The 19,727-nt window shown below is 42.5% G+C and overlaps 2 protein-coding genes across 5 annotated transcripts; one reads left to right on the top strand and one right to left on the bottom strand.

Annotated features, from left to right (window-relative positions):
- Positions 1–6,058: 6,058 nt before the first annotated feature.
- On the top strand, positions 6,059–10,436 carry LOC127778272 (uncharacterized). Its single transcript, XM_052304851.1, has 12 exons — positions 6,059–6,240; positions 6,359–6,474; positions 6,568–6,597; positions 6,685–6,830; positions 6,991–7,167; positions 7,312–7,375; positions 7,491–7,598; positions 7,910–8,063; positions 8,893–8,982; positions 9,139–9,194; positions 9,662–9,719; positions 9,993–10,436. Exons 1-12 carry the CDS (start codon positions 6,159–6,161, stop codon positions 10,211–10,213), a joined length of 1,302 nt encoding a protein of 433 aa, XP_052160811.1. The 5' UTR covers positions 6,059–6,158; the 3' UTR covers positions 10,214–10,436.
- Positions 10,437–11,682: 1,246 nt separating this feature from the next.
- On the bottom strand, positions 11,683–18,212 carry LOC127779897 (filament-like plant protein 3). Of its 4 annotated transcripts, none has more exons than XM_052306823.1 (6): positions 18,054–18,212; positions 17,123–17,300; positions 15,187–15,367; positions 14,244–14,728; positions 12,245–13,651; positions 11,683–12,115 (listed from the first exon to the last, which is right to left on the bottom strand). In XM_052306823.1, the coding sequence occupies exons 2-6, from the start codon at positions 17,225–17,227 to the stop codon at positions 11,900–11,902; spliced, it is 2,394 nt and encodes a 797-aa protein (XP_052162783.1). In that variant the 5' UTR covers positions 17,228–17,300; positions 18,054–18,212; the 3' UTR covers positions 11,683–11,899. The 4 variants fall into 4 exon arrangements, with proteins under 4 accessions (XP_052162783.1, XP_052162785.1, XP_052162782.1 ...); XM_052306825.1 differs by having other exon boundaries at positions 15,187–15,355; positions 17,123–17,304; positions 18,054–18,181; XM_052306822.1 differs by having other exon boundaries at positions 17,123–17,343; positions 18,054–18,179.
- Positions 18,213–19,727: the final 1,515 nt, after the last annotated feature.

Genomic DNA, 19,727 nt, shown 5'->3' with positions numbered 1-19,727 from the left:
CGACGCAGCTGGCGACGAAGGCGATTCGGAGCAGGCTGCGGCGGACGGGCGGAGTGTCGTGCAAGCGAGGCGGTGACCGGCGTGCCTCTGCCGTCGACTACCTCGAGCTCGAGGTGGATATGGGGGCGGCTTAGGCGCGGCGACCAGCAGCCACCTTGGGCGACCTCGAGGTTGCATCGGCGAGTACCCCTCCAATCGGGAATCCGAATCTGGCAAGTATTACCTTTCGTAGTTAACTGTGTGTGCTTGCATGGTACCAGTGGGATTTGGGAAGTGAAATTTTTTATATTGTGAGATGCCTTTTTTATCTGGGATTTGGTGTAAGTTGGGAGTTTTTTATTTAGGTATGTAGTTGATTAGAGGTTATTTAGGCTTACCTCTGTGCAAAAGTTTCGATTTGGACATGGTATGCATGTGTAGGTCAATTATAATATACCCTAAATCAGTTTTATATGTTGTTTAGCATGAGGGGGATGGACGTGTTGGACACTCTCGTGGTTAGGTTTCATATGAATGGGGTTTTTCTGTTAGATGTGAGTGAGAAGAAGTATTGCGGTGGATCTGAGGCTCTGTCATATGTAGATAGGGATAAGATTTCCTTGTCGGAGTTATTTGGACACCTGAAGGAGCATTGCAATATGTTGTCAGGGACAATGCTCCACTGGTTGTTTCCTGGTAGGGATTTGCAAACAGGTCTAAGGGCTCTTTGTGATGATAAGGCTTGCAAATTGATGTGTGATTGTACTAGAGAATTGGAGGTGGCAGATGTGTATGTTGAAGAGCCTAAAATTGTGGATTTGTGTGATAAGTCTGATGATGAGAGTGATTATGAGGTAGAGATGGAATTGGAAGTTGAGAGTGAAGAAGATGGGGGAAAAGGGGATGTACATGTAGATGCATCTAAAGGGAAAGAAGTTGACAAGGGTAAAGTAAAGGGAAAGAAGTTGACAAGGGTAAAGCAATAGCAGAGGAGGAAACTGATAGGAGGATAGTTTTGTACCAATCTGAATCAGCACCTCTAGCTAGCCATCAACCTTTTAGTAGTGCTCCCAAAGCTAGCCATGAACCTTTAGACAGTTCACCCATTCCAAATCAGCCAACATATGACACTGAACCCATAGCTAACGATCCACCTTCTGATAGTGATGAAGACAGTGACTATATTCCAGGGGATGAAGCTCAGTCAGATGATGATGAAGAGGCTGCTGAGATAGAGAAACATTACCAGAAGGTCAAGAGGAAGGTGAAGGTGAAGGTGAAGGTCAAGATGAAGAGGCTGCTGAGCTAGAGAACCTGGATGACTTCTTTCTAGAGAGGGGACAACCAAGTGTGCATGGTGGTGTTGAAGATGCAGGGAATGAAACCCCTTATGCAAACAGCGATGAGGAGGACTCAGTAGATGAGATTGGTAGTGATGGGGAGGTGAGGACTAAGAGAAGTAAGGAACCAAGGTACAAGAAGAGTGAAGGTGTGCCTAAGTTTGAACTAGGGATGAAGTTCAACTGTAAGAAGCAATTCAAGAAGGCTATTACAAAATATGCTCTTGCAGAGAAGAAAGTGATTAACTTTATTAAGGATGATGGGCAAAGGGTAAGGGCCAAGTGTGATTGGCATAACTGTCCCTGGGTATGTTTGCTATCCAAAAATTCTAGGTCCAACAGTTGGTAAATAGTAACATTTGAAAATTTGCATGCTTGTCCACCTAGGAGGGATAGTAGGCTAGTTACCTCTGTTAGAATAGCAGAGAAGTATGGAAACTTCATAGCTGCTAATCCTTCTTGGCTACTTGCTCACATGAAAGCTATTGTACAAGAGGAAATGTTTGCAGATGCTTCTGTGGCTAAGTTGAAGAGAGCAAAATGGCTTGTGCAAAAGAAAAAGTTTGAGGCTACTAAGGGGCAATACCAGCAGTTGTATAGGTATCAACTAGAGCTTCTCAGAAGCAACCCTGGTAGCACTGTGGTTATCAACAGAGAGATTGGCATGGTTCCACCAGTCTTTAAGAGAATCTACATATGCTTGGATGCATTGAAGAAAGGTTTCATAGCTGGCTGTAGGAAAGTTGTGGGACTGGATGGATGTTTTTTCAAGAGGGCAACCAATGGAGAGCTGCTGTGTGCAATGGGCAGAGATGCTAACAACCAAATGTACCCTATTGCTTGGGCAGTGGTTGCCAAAGAAAACAATGAGGAATGGGATTGGTTTCTTGATTTGCTTTGTGGGGACTTGAAAGTGGGGACAGGGGCAAGCTGGGTATTCATTTCAGATCAGCAGAAGATAATATCATTACAAACTGCTTTTTTCACTTGTAAATTTCCATCACATGTCACTGAACCTTTATTTTTTGTATTTCCATGCAGGGTATCCTAAATGCTGTTGAGAAGTGGGCACTGGAGGCTAGGGGTGGAAACGAGCCGAGCCGAGCTAACCTTAGCTCGGCCCGGCTTGCAATGGCTCGCAACAAGCTAGGCTAGGCTTGGCTCCGCTCGGTTAGGGAAACGAGCTAAAACATGAGCTCGGCTCGGCTCGTTTCTTGGCTCGAGCCAGCTTGAGCTAGCTTGCAAGCCTTCCGTTGAAGCTATATAATTTGTAATCATTAAGAAAAGCAATAACAAATCATCAACATGTAAAATTAAAATAACTTTATATATTCAATTCATCAAGATCTAGACGATAAATTACATATTAACAAGTAATAACTCCACTACAAAATAAAATCATCCATATAAATATATGATGGCCTAGGCTCATGAGCCAAATCAAGCGGCTCGCGAGCCAGCTCGGGCTTGGCTTGTTTTAGAAACGAGCTGAAAAGGAGGCTTGGGCTTGGCTCGTTTGGCATTCAAGCCGAGCCGAGGTAAGCGAGCTCGAGCCAAGCCTGAGCTGAGCTCACGAGCCCGAGCTTTTTTTCCACCCCTACCTGAGGCTGAGCACAGGAACTGTGCTAGGCACATTTATGCCAATTGGAAGAGGCATTTTCCTGACAAGCAATTCCAGAAAAAGTTCTGGAGGTGTGCAAAGGCTCCCTGCAGGATGTTATTCAATCTTGCTAGGGCAAAACTTGCTCAGGTGACTCAAGCTTGAGCTCAAGCCATACTGAACACACACCCTGAGCATTGGAGTAGAGCCTGGTTCAGGTTAGGTTCTAACTGTGACTCAGTAAACAATAACATGTGTGAATCTTTCAACAAATGGATTTTAGAATCTAGATTCTATCCAATCATCACAATGCTTGAGACTATTAGGAGAAAGGTCATGGTTAGGATTAGTGATCAGAAATCAAATGGTGCAAAGTGGACAAATGTTGTATGCCAGGGATTGAGAAAAAACTAAATGTTTACATAGCTGAGTCAGCCTTTTGCCATGCAATTTGCAATGGAGGTGATAGTTTTGAGGTTAAGCACCATGACCATAGGTTTACAATACATTTGGACAAAAAGGAATGCTCTTGTAGGTATTGGCAGCTATCAGGACTACCATGCCCTCATGCAATATCTTGCATTTACTATAGAACCAACAAGCTAGATGAGTACATAGCACCTTGTTACTATGTGGATGCTTTCAGAAGCACATATGTGCACTGCCTTCAGCCAGTAGAGGGAATGAGTGCTTGGCCGGAGGATGATAGAGAAGCACTCAATGCTCCTGGATACATAAAGATGCCAGGAAGGCCAAGAACTAAAAGGAGGAGGGAGATGTATGAACCACCCAAGCCTACCAAAATGTCCAAGTATGGTACTGTCAATAGATGCACTAGCTGCAAGCAAATTGGGCACAACAAATCTACCTGTGCAAAGCATCATGGTGCAAGTTCTAGCAACCTAGGCAGTTCTGAGCAGCTTCCATCACCAAGTCAACAGATGGTGTTATCAATCACACCAGGCAGTTCTGCTCAAAGCAGGAAGAGGAAAGCTGTCAGCCTTACTACAACAAGCACCACAGAACATTCCAAGAGCAACCAATCAAAGAGCAAGGTAAATGGCAACAATTTTTCACTATTTTCACTTTCGCTAACTTTACCTAATTGCCATACTTTCTCACTACAGGCAGCAATGGATAGCCAGGAAGTGGTCAGGGTTGCTGCAAAGGCCAAGGTTTCAACAGCTCAGGGTGGATCTGCTAGAGTAGATCTTCAAGCAATAGTTCCCCATTCAAACAGCTCTACTACTGCATCTGTGAGGCTCACATCTGGCAAGGCAACTGTCACTGTCTCAGCTCAAGAGCCTACAAAAAACAAGCCAAAGAAGAGAGCTGGAGGATCACTTATTCTTCTGCCCTGGGAAGCAAAGAAGCTTTGAATGTGCCATTGTCAGTAATGTTAGTGCAATATTTGAACTTCTTTTGTGATGTAATGGCAGACTATTTAGCCAAGTAATCTGTGATGCCAAAATGTTTGGCTATGTGATCTCTATGATGCCAAGCTATTTGGCTCTCTTATCAGTGATGTAAGACAAATTATTTATGTTGTCATGCCAGACTGTTAGGCTAGCTATGTCACTTATTATGTGTATTTGAATGTCAGACAATGAATGTTTGCTTATCTGTTACTGCTGGAAGCCAAATATGGAGTCACATTTTGCATTGTCATGAGGTTTGCTGTAGAAATTGGCAGGTTTCATACACTGTTTGTATTTGTTTCATTTCCTGCTGACATGGACATTTGCTGCAGAAATTGACATGTTTCATTCACTGCACAAATGGATTTTCCATACACCGCTTGATTTTGTTTCCCTGAACAAACACCAAAATTTGCACAACCTGATACACATTGCATGCTGATTTTCTTTCAGATTCCATATTGCTCTTAACACCCACTCATTCACAAATTTAATTCCAACTGGATAGCACAAGTGCACAACTGATACATACATATTTTGACACATCAAAGGAAAGACTTGATCACACCATTCAGTCCACATAGCATATAGACAACACACATCTAACACCACACATCAGTCCACACATCAACATGTCTCATTCCTTCCCAACTAACACCACAAACAGCATAAAAATACATGACAGCATACAGATTACAAGGATTGTTTTCTCCTTCTCTAACTTTTGATTCCTAGCCTTCAAGCTTCTAATTTCTTCCTTTTTCACAGCAACCATAGCCCTCACATCATCTATTTCTCTCCTCTCTCGCTCCCCCTTAGCCCGACTGTCTTCAACTTCCTTCTGCAACAATTCCTTCTCCCTCCTCAACGAATTCACCATGTCCTGCAAGTCATTCAATAGCTCACTGATGAAACTGGAAGTCGGGTCGTCACACCATGCCCAGAAATCACACCCCCCAACCTGAAACCACAACTCTACATTCAAACCCCAAACCGTCCAAATCCAAATTCAACAACAGATCAACCAAAAGCCCTCACTTACCCTAGCATGTTGACACTTGTAGTATCGGCGCCTAGGGTTGTCCGTGCTCCACGAGATCCACCTCGCCGCTTTCGCCGGGCATCGGCATCGGCACATCACCGCGGGTTGGTAATCCAGAGGACCAACCCGGTAAGGCACGGGAGAAGGCTTCCACTAATGGGAAGACGACGAGCCGTCGCTCATCGAGCTCGACATCTCTGTACCGCCACTCGCCAAGTCGCCGCCGCTCTACAAATCGCCGCCGCCCGCTCGCTAGGGTTTCGGTGTTTGGGGGAGAAGCAAACCGCGCCAAACATTTCCCTCATTATATCCTAACTACCGGGCTGCTGAGTCAGCAACGACGACCGAGGTCAAAGCACCACGATGGACAAAACCGCTGCCACGTCGGACAAATCGGGGAGAAATCCTGCCCTGGGACCTCGGGTGACCGGTATTGCATACTTAGGGGACCCCCCATATCTGGTATTGCGGTTGGAGGACGTTTTCGTATCTTGGTGACAAGTTCAGGACCTCCGGTACACTTTTTCCATAGAGAAGAAGTATATAATACAATTTTATTTTTTTGAAAAAGCCATCGATTCTGTCGATGCCGCAGTAGAGCCCATTGGGCCAAACCTGGCCCAGGACTAGAATACGCGCGGGCCAAGAAACAGGGCGCCGTGTCGCACGTCGAAAACCCTAAAAAAACCACCGCCCTTTCTCCACTCCTCCCGACGTTGCCGCCTCCGCCTCCTCCCCCTCCATCGCCGGCGGCCGCTTCTAGCCGGAGAGAAGAAGGCATGCCGCGGACGAGCGTGGTCGAGAGCCCCGGCTGCCCGCCGCTCCGGGCCCTCACCACCGACATCCTCGGCCTCATCAAAGGTAGCCCGTCCCCACCCTTCCCGCCGCCGCCGCCGCCGCCGCGGCGGCGGCGTGCTGGTTTGCCTCCTCCGGTGAGAGGGCTGATCATGTTTTGTGGTATTCATCCTCAACCGCGCAGTCGTGGAGGCCCGCACGAAGCCGGCGGGCGTCGCCAAGGTCGTCGAGACGTGGGGCGCGCCCGACGCGCCCCGCGCCGTCCTCGCCGCCTCGCTCGCCGACCGCGCCGTCGACCCCGTGAGTGTTCGCGACCTCCCGTTATTCCTCCCCGCGGTAATTGGTCAGAGCATGATCCTCACTGCGTTCCTCGCTTCTTCTCTTCTTCTACAGGTTTTGGCCGTGGCGCGGAAGAACGGCGTGGTGAGCAACGCGTTTGCATTTGGAGAGCTGAAGCACTCGTTGAGCATTTTTGTGCTGGTTGTTTATTGCTGTGGGTTTTGTGTGTAGGTTGAGCTGCTGAATCCACTGAATGGGGAGACTCTCGCAGGCGTCAACGCTGCTGCTGGGCGGGCGGCACCGGCTGATAGTTCTGCAGAAGAGGACCCCTTAGCCACGCTGCATCTCTTCAGAAGACATGCGCTGGACTCATCCATGTAATTTTCATTTGATGCTCTTTGGCAATTTATTGTGTACACTCAATTTGCCATGTAGATATGGGTTATGAATCCACCTGCATTTGTGGTCTCCATGCTTTAGTGTTCTTTCATTTTGTAGATAATGGCATACTTATGATGTATTCATTGCATATGTCAGGTTAGGCACATTTCTTGCTTGTACAGAGAAGGGGAAAGCATATGTCAAGTCTGTCGCAAAGGAAAATGCATCCTCTGACATGGCTGTTGGGCCATCAAGCTCATGGGATGTGAGCAATTCGGGTACAGTGCAATTTTCTTCAGTGGATGCTGGTGAAAGCTACGCGATGTTCGGAGGGTGGGTTTACAATAATCTTTATATTCATTATGTAGCATCTAAGTGTACTATAAAAAAATATTGCTTCTGATTACTAACTACTCAATTGGAAACATGAGTAGCTTTTATGAAGGTTGAGGCGCTAATAATAATATTTCATTTTAGGAAAGGAATAGAAGTCAATTTGTGGGATATCACATCTTGTAGTAAGATATGGTCTGCCAAGTCTGTAAGCACTCACTGACTCACACCTTTTATCCTTTTTCTGGGTCTACTTGCACTTTTATCTGATGTTATATCTGACTGCCACGCATTAACTACTTCATTCTTTTTTTTACCTGAAGCCTCGAGGCAACAGTCTTCAGATATTCACTGCACCTTGGTTCACTGCTGGAACTTTTTTGTGCAAGGATGACCATCGTAAAATTGTAGCCTGCACAAATAATCATCAGGTATTTCTGATATGCTAACAAAAAAGATCCATTTTCAACTAGTTTGGTCAAACTGCTCTGTTTCTGTATTGTTGTCTCATTGAAACTGATCCAACTTTATAATGGCAAAGCAGAATGATTGCAATTGATTAGTTTTTTCATGCCAGTTAGTTGTCATGCTGTATAGTTTCCTCGTATAATAAATCATGAAACTGATACTGGATTATGCTAAATAGGATGTTCTCATACATCAGTTTTCATCTTTCAAAATAACACTGCATTGATGAGGTTTTCTCAATATTTGTACCTGTGGTGCTTCTTCTGATTGTTAGGTTCGCTTATATGACACTGCTTCCCAAAGAAGGCCTGTAATTTCAGTTGATTTTAGGGAGTCACCAATCAAGGCAGTTGCTGAGGACCCAAATGGACATGCTGTCTACATTGGTACAGGAAGAGGGGACCTTGCTTCCTTTGACATGAGAACAGGTATTATATGATAGTAGCTGGTGTGTGATAATTCTTGCTGATGGCACTTGGAAGTCAAAATACATTCTGAATTATATTTTCAGAGTTGTAGCTTAGTTTGAATTTTGTATCTAGTATACTATAGCTCAAATAAAAATCTCTTTTCATTTTCGTACTCTAAAGTTCACTCTGGCATGTGTATTTCATTGTACTATTTTTTGGCTACCATGCTCTGATGCTTACATAGGTGGTACAACATTGGTTGTTTATTTATTTTCCTGATCGATTCATAGTTAGTTCATCATGTGCTATATGGATACATTTAACTGCCTGGAGAAGTTTTATTTAAATTTAACTTAATATTCTGCAATGAGCTTATGCATCATGCACTTTTTTGGAGGAACAGAGAAAACAAATATGCATCTCTGTGGGTTTCCAGGAACATCAACTGTGAATCGAAACCTTCGGTTGAATATTCTTGCTAAAAATGCACCTCCTCAATTGATTCCTGTGTACATCCCTCAACTATAGCATGAATAAAGTTGTGCTGTTATGGTTCTTGTACTAACCTGAGCAAATATGCCAACAAATTTTCAGGGGATTTGAGACTACTAAACTATCAGTGAGTGATATTGAAATACCAGATAAATTGGTTTCAATTCAGGCGTTAGAAAGATATCTTGTTCATGTCCCTTATCAGATATCAAAAGATGTTTGATTATTGTATGCTTACAACATTCTAGATTATATTCTATGTAAATTCCTTACACTTTGCGATCGGTATTCACTTTTTTGTTCTTTTTAATGTATCTATTTACAGAATTAACTTTAGCTTGCACCCTTTTCCCAGGAAAACTACTTGGTTGCTTTGTTGGTAAATGCAGTGGAAGTATTAGATCTATAGTTAGACATCCAGAGCTACCTTTGATAGCATCTTGTGGTAAGGCTGCATATTTTGAAAAAATATTTTTCCAATTATTTCATATTCATTTATTTTGAGCGCAAATTTATTGGTTACATGTATTCGTCTTGCACACCTTTACTAGTCTAGGTTATTCTGTTTGCATTAACTCAGGAAACCAATTTACTATTGTAGGACTGGACAGTTACTTACGCATCTGGGACACAAATACAAGGCAGCTGCTCTCTGCGGTATGTTTAACAGTTAATTTCATAGTATTCAAATACTATATTTTCCATGCAATTAACAGATACTGTTTCAGTTCTACTTTTATTTGCCATTGCTTCATTTTGGACATACCATATAAGTGAATTATTGTGGTCATGAAGACATCATGGGCTAGTCAAACATTTTAGACTTAACCTTGGGGTACTCTTTTACTGGTTGGCATGCGCAAGTGTATTGGTATTGGTATTGGTATTGATTTTTCTTCTGGCCACCCTTTTGCTGTCTAGTTAATTGCCTTTTGGTGGTTGTTTTGCTAGTTTGTTGCATTCTATTTAAAATTAAGATATATCTCCCTTCGGAAATTACGTGTTTCACAGTGAAGTTATAATGTACCATGATTCTTGTGCAACTTGAAACTGTGTCCAGGTTTAAACATTTTATCCTTGTAGTTGCACGATCTAATGCTCTTCACTGTCCTGTTTCGTAACAGGTCTTCCTCAAGCAGCACCTGACAGCTGTGGTTATTGATTCACATTTCTCCACTGAAGGTACCATTCCATTTATTACTGTTCTTTGTTTACCAATGTAATTCCAGCACACATCACCTTAAATAATAGTGAGACTTAATAGAGCAGTGCTTCTATTATCTTGAATAGAAGGGCTAGTTAAGATAGTAATCTACATCTTTCAGCCCTAGGACCCCAAAGCCCAAGATGTAGTGCTACTCTTCAAACTTTTTGAAACGAAGTTCATTGCCATATCGAATTGATTCATGAAGAATTCCACGTGTTCATCTACTTACGCTCTTGTTGGATGTTCAGAACTTGAGGAGACTAAATCCAAGCAGCCAGATCCAGTTGGGGCAGAAGTTAGAAAGGAAAGAAAGGAAAAGAAGAACAGAACGAGTGAAATGGATGAAGACGAAACTAGAATGCTCGACCATGATGACAGTGATTCTGAAATGCACACCTCAAAGAGAAAAAAATCTGGTGAAAAAAGCAAAGGAATGAAAAAGAAAAGCAAGAAGCAGCAAGTCGCATAGATAGGACACACAACACTGGAGTCAGTGTTGACCAGTTTTGACTTTTTGACTAAGGTGCTTTGCCCTTCACTCGATTTTGTACAATGAATATCATTTGTATTAGAGTTTATTCGAACTCGAACAATAGCACTTATTTGGATTCTCAATTCTTCAAATACTTGCCGGGCCAATTAAGTATTTTACTATGCCTTCTGAGCAATATAAAAGAAATGGTGTATTATCACCCCTTTTTTGTGTGCTAGTCCGTCCTTTCTTATCAAGCTGAAGAGTTTAGTTTTGATCATAGTGTTTCCTTACTCTATATAAATTGATAAGAGAAGTGCACATTTAGTCCAATTTTGGTCCATAAGCTATAAAACCGTTCATTATAGTTCCTTGACTCTTGGAACAGTCCACATTTCATCCTACATCTAAACTGGGGGTACGGTAACATGGCGCTTGAGTTGGGTCCACATGAGCAAATAGTAACGGTATGAATATAGCAACCATAATGAACGACAGTGAAACAAAAACTTGAACAAATACTAAAACCTTGCCTCCTTTTCCTTTCCCATATATCAAATTATTTCTTTTTGAACAAATACTAAAACCTTGCCTCCTTTTCCTTTCCCATATCTCAAATTATTTCTTTTTGAAAGAAGCTATATATTATTTAAGAAATTTCTAATTAAGATTGTCATGTCACACGGAGCCACATCACCAAAAGCTACGAAAGATGAGGTGGTTTGAAAGAGATCAATAATGACGACCCTCTAAAACGCAGTATTAAAAAAACATAGGAGTAGAAAAAAAGTAAGAATAGAATGTCATACTCATTGAATTCCTATAAGATTCTGAAGCATAGGAAAGTTTCAAATTGTCTTTGATTAGCACATAGAAAAAACCCAAAAATTCTACATGAAAAGGAAAGCATGTGGTGAGACCTCATGTTTATTTTTCTCTAAAATTGCTCTAGAATGATCCATTCCATAAAAATTTTAAAGGAATGGATAGGAAACAATTTTGTTTTAAAGGGTTTGATAGGATAAAATCAGTATTACTATGGTTTTTCCTTTGTTTCAAATTCATGTGGTTTTTTCTTTGTTTCAAAGATGGTCTGAAGCCTTGAACGAATTCATAGTGAAGGACTAAATTTGGACCGAGCGGTCAAGGGATTAAATATGGAGTTTTTCCAATCGATAATGGCATGGAAGTAGTTAGTGGAGTGAAATGAGCTTAGCTGAACTGGTTAAGTTCCTTGCGGTGGAACTACCCACCTAAGTATCCTATATTTGATATGTGTGCTCGTATTTACGGCTAATTATTTTTTCAGTGGTAGATAATATACTTGTTGATAGCGAGACACCAATGGTAACTTTGTTAATCTCTCTTTCGTTGTAAAGTTTTTAGTGGAAATCTGATGCACGCCAGTTTCCTACTATTAATGCCAGGAAAAGAAAATTGCCCATTTCCATGAGTGGTACAAGGGGAACAAAATTAATCTTTACATAGTTCCCTTCAAGGCTTGAATAACTTTATTAACATCGCTTCCGTATGAACATTTTGCTTATCTATAAACTATTAACTTATCTCCATATATATATAGCATCTTCAGAAGGATCCTGGCAATCTCCTCATCACAACAACCATGTGATCATATGACAGCCAGAACAAAAAACAATGGCAGTCTTCTCGCAACAACAGCAATCATTTGACCGCCAAACATCCCAATTGTGCTGGATAATTTGCAGAGTTCAACAGTTTCAGACCATTTTCCTCCCAGCCTTCAGCTATTACGCTGTCGTTCTCGAATCCGGGGACAAACTCATCAAAATCTGCTAACGATTTAAGTTGCCTGTTCAGTGAAGCTATTGTCTTCTGGCAGTCTGCCAGTTTCCCTGCTGCACGAGCTAGCTCTTTCTCCTGCAGAAAGTGGTGACATCTCATTAGTAGCATACAAACTAAAAGTTTTAGTGTTTGTCACAAGGCTTGATTTTGCAATATATATGATAAATCACTGAATAAATGTACAATTAGTACTATGAAATTCACCTTTTTAATGTGAAGTTCTTTACTTGCCATAGGTTTCATTGGTTGGCTAAGAGCTCTGCTGGTAAATTGCTCTTTCAAATTCTGACATTGCACTCCAAGTTCAGAAGATTGTGCTTTCTCTTTGTGAATTTCCTCCTCGAGCAAACGGATCTTCCTGCGCAATTCCTCCGCTTCCGCCTCTTTGAGCTCAAACCGACTGGCGAATTTGTTCTTCTGGGCTTCAGAAGCATCCAATGCAGTAATGTAGGCAGATGACAAGTTCTTCTGGCTTTCCAGCTTCTTCTCCAACGAACTGACATGATCCTTCAGGCGCATGGCTTCAGCCTGTGCCAACCTGAGCTGGGACTCCAATCCTGCAGTCAATGGCTTGTGCTTCTCTTCAGCCTCTTCAAGCATCTTAACCTTCTCATTCAGGCCAGCGATTTCTGAGTTTGCAGATTGGAGCTGAGATCTGAGCTCATTTGTCTGCACACCCAGTGCCTCTAGATCACGAGACCGTGTCGCGAGTTTCTCAGACAGTGCCCTCTCCTCCTGGATTTTCAGTTCCAAGATGCTAACTTTCTTCTGCAGAGATGCAATTTCCTCTCGTGCCGACTCCAATTCATGCTCTGTACCCTTCTTCTTCTCTTCCAGAGCTTCGATTCCATGGCACCTCACTGCGAGCCGGGTTGAAAACGCCTTCTCCTCCTCCAGCTTCTTCTCTAGAAGAGTGATCTTATCACCGAGATTTTTGGCTTCAGATTGTGATGCTTCCAGGTGACCACGCAGCTCTCTCCTCTCTGCCTCTAGTGCATCCATCTGCTGATACTTAGCAGCCAGCTCCAGCGTCAGCGCCTTTTCGGACTCGAGCCGTTCCTCCAGAATGCGGCCCTTGTCGAGCAAGCTCGTGATCTCGCCATGGGCGAGCTCAATTCTCCCCTCCAGTTCATTCCTCCTGTTCTCCATGGCTTCCATTTCGGTTTCCATGGAATGTTTCACTCCCTTGACAAGGTTCAGTTGCCTCTGCAATTCGACCGATTTCTCCTCTGCCACCATCGCCCGATGCCGGGTGTTCCTGAGCTCTCGCTGAGCTTCGTGCAGCGCCTTCTCCCTGTCCGCCTTCTCCATTGCCAGCCTCTTGATCTTCTCCTCGAGCTTCACCAGCTGGACGCTAGCGGCGTCCTCGGCCTCGCTCTTGGATGGGCTGTTCGCCGACGCGATCTTCTCCATCTCCAGGAAGTCATCCATCATGCCGATGTCTGCAGCCGCGAGGCTCGCACTCCTCGTGATGCTCTTGTCGTTCTTGAATTGATCGAGCTCGGTGATCAGAATCGAGGCCCATGAGTCCGAGCAGTCTGACTGGCAATCGGTGACTGACTCGGCGTAGACCGAGCTTGGTGCACGCTTGAGTTCTCTCCGTGCATTGGCCTGCCAAAAATTCTCACAGATGTTAGTGTTAGAGAGAGTTATTAGCGGACTCATGGGCCTTGAGTTGGTACGTGAAACTAATGAAAATGAAGATTAAGTAAGGGCACGGAAAACAAGAAATCTCTTAGCGCATGGTTAGATTTATTTGACATTTTAGGGTAACTTCTATATACAAAGTTTTCGTGCAAAATATATCCTACTTCCTCCGTTTCATAATGTAAGTCATTCTAGCATTGACCACGTTCATATAGATGTTAATGAATCTAGACATATATGTGTAGCTAGATTCATTAGCATCTATATGAATGCAATGCTAGAATGACTTACATTATGAAACAGAGGAAGTATTATTTAGCAGTTTAAAAAGCATGCTAACGGAAACCAAGGTAGAATCTACGTACTAATCAGAAGAGATTTGCTTCGGTCCTGGTGCATGGTTCCTCGCGGTACTAAATCATTTTCGATCGTTAAATCTAGCTAGGTAGGGTGGGCATTGTTATATCCAACGATCGAAAACGATCTCTGATCAGAAAAGAACGGGAACTGTCCAAAATGCAGAGCTGTTGGGGGAAAAAAGAGGAAATGGCATTACCTGCAGCCTTCTGCATTCGGCTTCGAGCTTGGCTATCTTCTTGATGCTCTCAAGCTGCTGCTTGCTGGCCGTCTCTGCTGCCCTCCTGTTCAGCTCCTTCTCGATGGTCCTGAGCTCCACCTCCTCCGACATGGCCAGCAGCTGAACCTTGAGAGCAGAGTTCTCCTTCTCCAAGGAGGCCAGCCTTGAGCTCGCATCAGTTTCAGCGTTCACCGAGAACTCGGACTTCGCCTCCAGCTTCGCCTTCAGCTCGACTACTCGCAGCTCGAGGTCGGCCTTCTCCGACTCCCATTCTCGCGACTGCTGCGCTAGCGCGTCCTGGATGCCATGATCCAGCTCTTCCTTGGCACGCCGGAGTTGCCTGACGCATTCCTTGAGGGCGCCGTCGAGGTGAACGATTCTGTCTTCCAGTGTTGAGTTCTTGGCAGTTGCAGCGTTCAGCTGGGTCTTCAGTGATGCTATCTCTTTCTCGGCCTTCTCCCATCCTAGTAGGAGAATTGCAGGTTTTTGTTATGAAGATCTGGCTTGTCAGTTGTCAGTTCTATTTATGCATGTGTAGAAATAACACTGTTTCTAGGATCAGATTAAAAAAAGAACTCTTTCTAGGGGATTAAGCTTTTGCTTCAAATCATTAGTACATTATTCGTGAAAAAAATATTAGTACATAAAACTTAAGGATTAGGTTGAGAGGACCTTAGAATAAGAATGTTCTTTTTCTAAGTCAGGGAATTGATAAAACTACAAATGAGCTCTTGGACCACATGATCAGTACAAAAAATTAAAAGCAAGAGACAAGGAACATATCTGCATATGCATATGCAGTATATCTAGGTCCAAACAGAGTCATTTCTTAAATTTTTTGGCCCAGCGAAAAACAATAATTTGTTTGAATTTTTGCTTCATGTACTGAAACTGTACGATTCAGTCATGTTTAACATCATACCTAGAACAGCTTCCTCCGCAACTTTTGAATGCTGCTTCACAAGATCATCTTTTGCACGTATGTCCAAAACTGCAGATGACAGTCTCTCGCTCAACACCTTCACCTTCACATTGTCATCCTGCGCTTCCTTCGACGAGATCTCCGGTGATTGAACTGAGCTTGGAGAACTCTTTGGAGTATCCTAACCAAGAACAAACAGGATCAAACATTGTCCTGACTAGAAAGTGCAAAATTAGGAGGCTATTCATGCAAAATTTCTTGTGAACTTCAGCTATTAGTCATGCAACAGTATTGCAGAACAAAGGGAGTGGCTGAAGTAACAATAAGAAACCTCTATTGGATGCATCTGAAAATTTGGAAGAATCAATTATCAAAGTATTAAATACTGTTTTTTTTTCTGGACAAAAGCAAATGAGCACGTGAAGTACGACATGGTACTTTCTGAGATCATGTTCTTGCATGATTCCCAACATTATGCTCAGAGAAGCACAATGATTAAGGGGATTCTTAGGACTTTGAGCACCATTACTCCATAATCATCATCATATTAACTTCTATACAATAGGACACCCCTAATTAAATGCACAACTCCATCAGAATTCCAGACATTTCTTTGGAGGTACAGGTAGAGCTGATGGTCAAAGATCAGGAATTCACAAGTAAATGTTGCACATGAACAGAGGTGACACAGAGAGAGAGAGAGAGAGAGAGAGAGAGAGAGAGAGAGAGAGAGAGAGAGAGAGGCATCTTGATTGCTCTGTGCCAGCAGACACATTATGAGGCATTTGGGTTGGGCCAAAGGGTGATGCTGCAGCACATGGAGATGGATGGAGTGGCCACCAAAGAAAATGCATCTTGCCCTCATGCAAGCCATAATTCCTGCAGAGAAAAGCTAGTCCCAACTAACATCACATCCTTGTTGTCCATGGATAGGTAAGGCTTGTCCTATAATCCCTTCCCGGTATAGAAACAAACAGGACCCCTCTCTCTCATTCTCTCCTTCAGTTTACAGGCCTACCCAAAAACTGTGACATATGATCATGGACTAATTGCCAGTGTCACCTACCAAACAAAGGAAGGGAAACTGAATCTATCTTACAGTCCCCTCATTTTGTCATGTGGCTAGTATGATTGGGAGCTGCTATGTGGATGTCTACGAGGATGTTGCAAACGCGCGATTTTCGCGATATCACCAGACAAGAGAATAAACCTGCTAGGATGGATGAATCATCAAACAGAAAGAATAATTCTTGTACCCTACATGGTACAACTAGGATTGGTCAGGAAGAACTGAGCTGTTTTTATGCAGAGGAACTCTGATCCTCCATCAAAATCTTTATCTAATGCCATCAGAGCTTCAAATCTTAAAGAGTTCACATCTGCAACATGGTGGTAGATTACCAAAGCTTCCAGCCTCTACAGATCTGAAACCGGATGAAACCTCACATGTTTGCCATATCAGATGGACCCTTATTTTCTCTGTACTGCACATGTTACATGATCTGTTCAATGGAAGGAGCGTAGGGCTCACAAAGTCAATTGACAATCATCAATTCGTTTGAGCATGCTTGCACAACACTCCTAGACACTAGACAGGTATTATCATTCTTCAACATTTGAGCCTCTTTTACTGTTACCCAGTTACTTTTTCCTGCTCCTTGGACCCATTGGTAGTTTGAGAAATGTGAGATAAACATGCAGAAATGACCGCGATTTCGGAAAAAAAATATGAACTTTATTTTCCGAGAACAAGCAGAAGAGCTGCGTGTCTTTGGATTGGTAGGAAAAGATTACTGCCCAATTATCGTGATATTCTAATATTGCAAGTAGTACCTACTGTTTGACTTTAAATTGTGCAAATATGTATAAACTTCCGAAATGTGAATGCAGTATACAGGGAGAAGAAGAAAGAGAGTGACTTGTTTTTTTTTCTCACCTGTTCATCAGACAGCCTCTCGGATGGAGAAGAAACCGAGCTCTCGGTCTCGGCCGGGCTCTTCTCCGTCGATCTCCGCCGCCATAGCCAGCTCCGGCGATCCATCCCTGGAGCTCTCTACACCATTCGGCTCAATGCCGATGCTTCTGCGCCTCAATCTCTCTGCTTATCTCACTGTCTTCCTATTCAGCAATCCAAATTCGATGAGTTCATTTTTTTTTCTGAAGAAAAAGGAAAGAAATTTTGCCTCTTATATTAATAAAGCAGGAATTCGATGAGTTCATGGTCGCACAAGAAACCAAACACACAGAAAGGAAAAAAAGGAGACGAAACGGATTTATTTTTGTTGCAGCTTTTGTATTTTTGTCCGTCCAAGAACACAATCAAAAAGCCTTCAAAAAGTCAACTTGATACAGTCCAGTGACCGTGAGACAAAACCTCCTTGATCGAGACATGAAATTCAGCTCAAGTTCAGAAGTTTATCAGTGTGCGACGAACTCACCCAGAAAAAAGTTTACAAATCCTACCAAATTACCATCCCGGCACCAAGACCTATCACTCTATCAGAGATTCAGAGCCAAAATTTCACCCAATGCATCCACATCTAATCAGAGAAGAAACAAAAACAGAAAGAAAAAAAAAAGAAAGAAACCATCCTACCTGCCATCCATGGAGAATGAACAGAAAACAACCATCAGATGGATTAGCTCGTACTGGGCCAATCCAAGAACAAGCATTGCATATCGTTTTCACCTCAAAAACCACCCAAATCAACCCGAAAGATTTCATCAAGAAAACCAAAAATCCCAGAACACGCTCCCCTCCACCACAAATTAATCACCAAGAAATGGGAGAAGCGAAGGCAGAGTCCACACGAACAGGACATGAATCCAAGCAGAGAAGAAGAGCAGTGGAGCAGCAGCACACGCACCTCCCGGAGGAGGCCGAGAAGCGTGACGAGCCGCGGCCGGAAGGAAGCGAGGCGGCGCGATACACGAGACCCGACCCGCTGGATTCCTCCTCCTACTCTTCCTCCTTTACCTCGCCTATTTAAAACCGCGAGGTTGGAGAGTACAAAAGGAGTGTGAAAAATAAATACTTGAAAAAAAAGAGAGAGGAAGAAAGGTGTGGCGTCTCAATAGGGAGAAGAAAGAAATGGAGGCTTCGATGTGGCATTTTCACGCGAGATAAGGGTTTGATGAAAAAAAAACTGAGAAATAGAAAAAAAATACAGTATTTTAACAATGATAAGGGCCCCTTTGAATCAAAGGAATTATGAAGGAATTTCATAGGGTTGAGATCCTATAGGAAATTTTTTCACGTAGCCCTTTGATTCAAAGAATTGAAGTTTTCCAAATCCTACAAAATTCCTATGGAATGGCTTGTTGCATATAGGTTTTAGAGGAAACTTAGCAAGAGGTCCAACCTCTTAGTAAAAATCCTTTGAGTCTATCTCTCTCATCTGATTCCTGTGTTTTTCCTGTGGTCCAATCAAACGATCATTCCTGTGTTTTGTAATCCTCTGTTTTACACTTACATTCCTGTCAGAATCCTATGTTTTTTCTATTCCTCCGTTTTTTCATTCCTACGATTCAAAGGGGCCCTTAATAGTGCAAATGTTGAAAATATAATCATAACTAACTGGGTGACCCGCGCAATTGCGCGGGTAGCACCCAAACAAAATCATATATTTTTTTAATATGATTTTACTTAAAATTTATTAAATAGCTATCTAATTGTCTTAAAACTTCGAAGGACTAAACCTTATCATCCCCATGTTTTTAATTATATAGTTTTAAAAGTCACACCAGTTACTACCACTTATGTCATCTCCTCCTTTACTTGCTTGCTCGATCTACCACTATTTCTATTCATTCTCTTTGGAACCTTTAAAAATTGGATCTTATAGTTTTAAAAGTTTATTGTCACGTTGGGTTTCGTTTTTATAATTTCTAGATGTCCCGTCAAACGTTGCCATTATACTCCTCTATGGCCTGTCCACTATCTCTTCTCTTTATTATCATTGAGATTTTAAAAATCGAATATAATTATCGTTTGGGTTCATTTTTACTTCTAGAAGTCATGCCAAACCGTTAGCGGCTTTGCCATTGTACTTCTCTACAGCTCGCTCGCTACCTCTCTTTTTTATTGTCATTGAGATTTTAAAATCGAACATAATTATCATTGTTTTTTTTTTACATTTTAGAAGTTCCGAACCTTTAAAAATTAGACCTAGTAGTTTATAGAGTTTATTTTCTTGTAGGGTTTCAATTTTTTATAATTTTTTATAATTTTTAGAAGTCCCGTAAAACGATGCTACTATGCTCCTCTACGGCCCGTCCGCCGCCTACTTTTTATTGTCATTGTGATTCTAGAAATCAAACATAACTATCGTTGGAATTTATTTTTATTTTCTAGAAGTCCTGTCAACCGTTGGCTGCTCTACAACTATACTCCTATACACCCCGCTCGTTGCTTCTCCTTTTTATAGTCATTGAGATTTTAAAAATCGAATATGATAATCAGTGGGGTTTATTTTTTTTTACTATCTAGAAGTCCTGGCAACCGCCTTACTCGTTTGCTTCATGGCCTGCCGGTCGTCCCT

The sequence above is a fragment of the Oryza glaberrima genome, chromosome 7, assembly GCF_000147395.1.
Source record: "Oryza glaberrima chromosome 7, OglaRS2, whole genome shotgun sequence".
In the NCBI taxonomy this organism is placed as follows: Eukaryota; Viridiplantae; Streptophyta; class Magnoliopsida; order Poales; family Poaceae; genus Oryza; species Oryza glaberrima.
This window is presented reverse-complemented; position numbering and strand designations above follow the sequence as displayed.

Excerpts from the sequence above, each read along its gene's own strand:
- LOC127778272 (XM_052304851.1), top strand. The coding sequence starts at position 6,159 with ATGCCGCGGACGAGCGTGGTCGAGAGCCCCGGCTGCCCGCCGCTCCGG. Across the intron at positions 7,168-7,311 it reads AGCTACGCGATGTTCGGAGG|GAAAGGAATAGAAGTCAATT; the intron begins GTGGGTTTACAA and ends ATTTCATTTTAG. Across the intron at positions 9,720-9,992 it reads TTCACATTTCTCCACTGAAG|AACTTGAGGAGACTAAATCC; the intron begins GTACCATTCCAT and ends TTGGATGTTCAG.
- LOC127779897 (XM_052306823.1), bottom strand. The coding sequence starts at position 17,227 with ATGGATCGCCGGAGCTGGCTATGGCGGCGGAGATCGACGGAGAAGAGC. Across the intron at positions 15,368-17,122 it reads AGAGGCTGTCTGATGAACAG|GATACTCCAAAGAGTTCTCC; the intron begins GTGAGAAAAAAA and ends GTTCTTGGTTAG. Across the intron at positions 13,652-14,243 it reads CCGAATGCAGAAGGCTGCAG|GCCAATGCACGGAGAGAACT; the intron begins GTAATGCCATTT and ends AATTTTTGGCAG.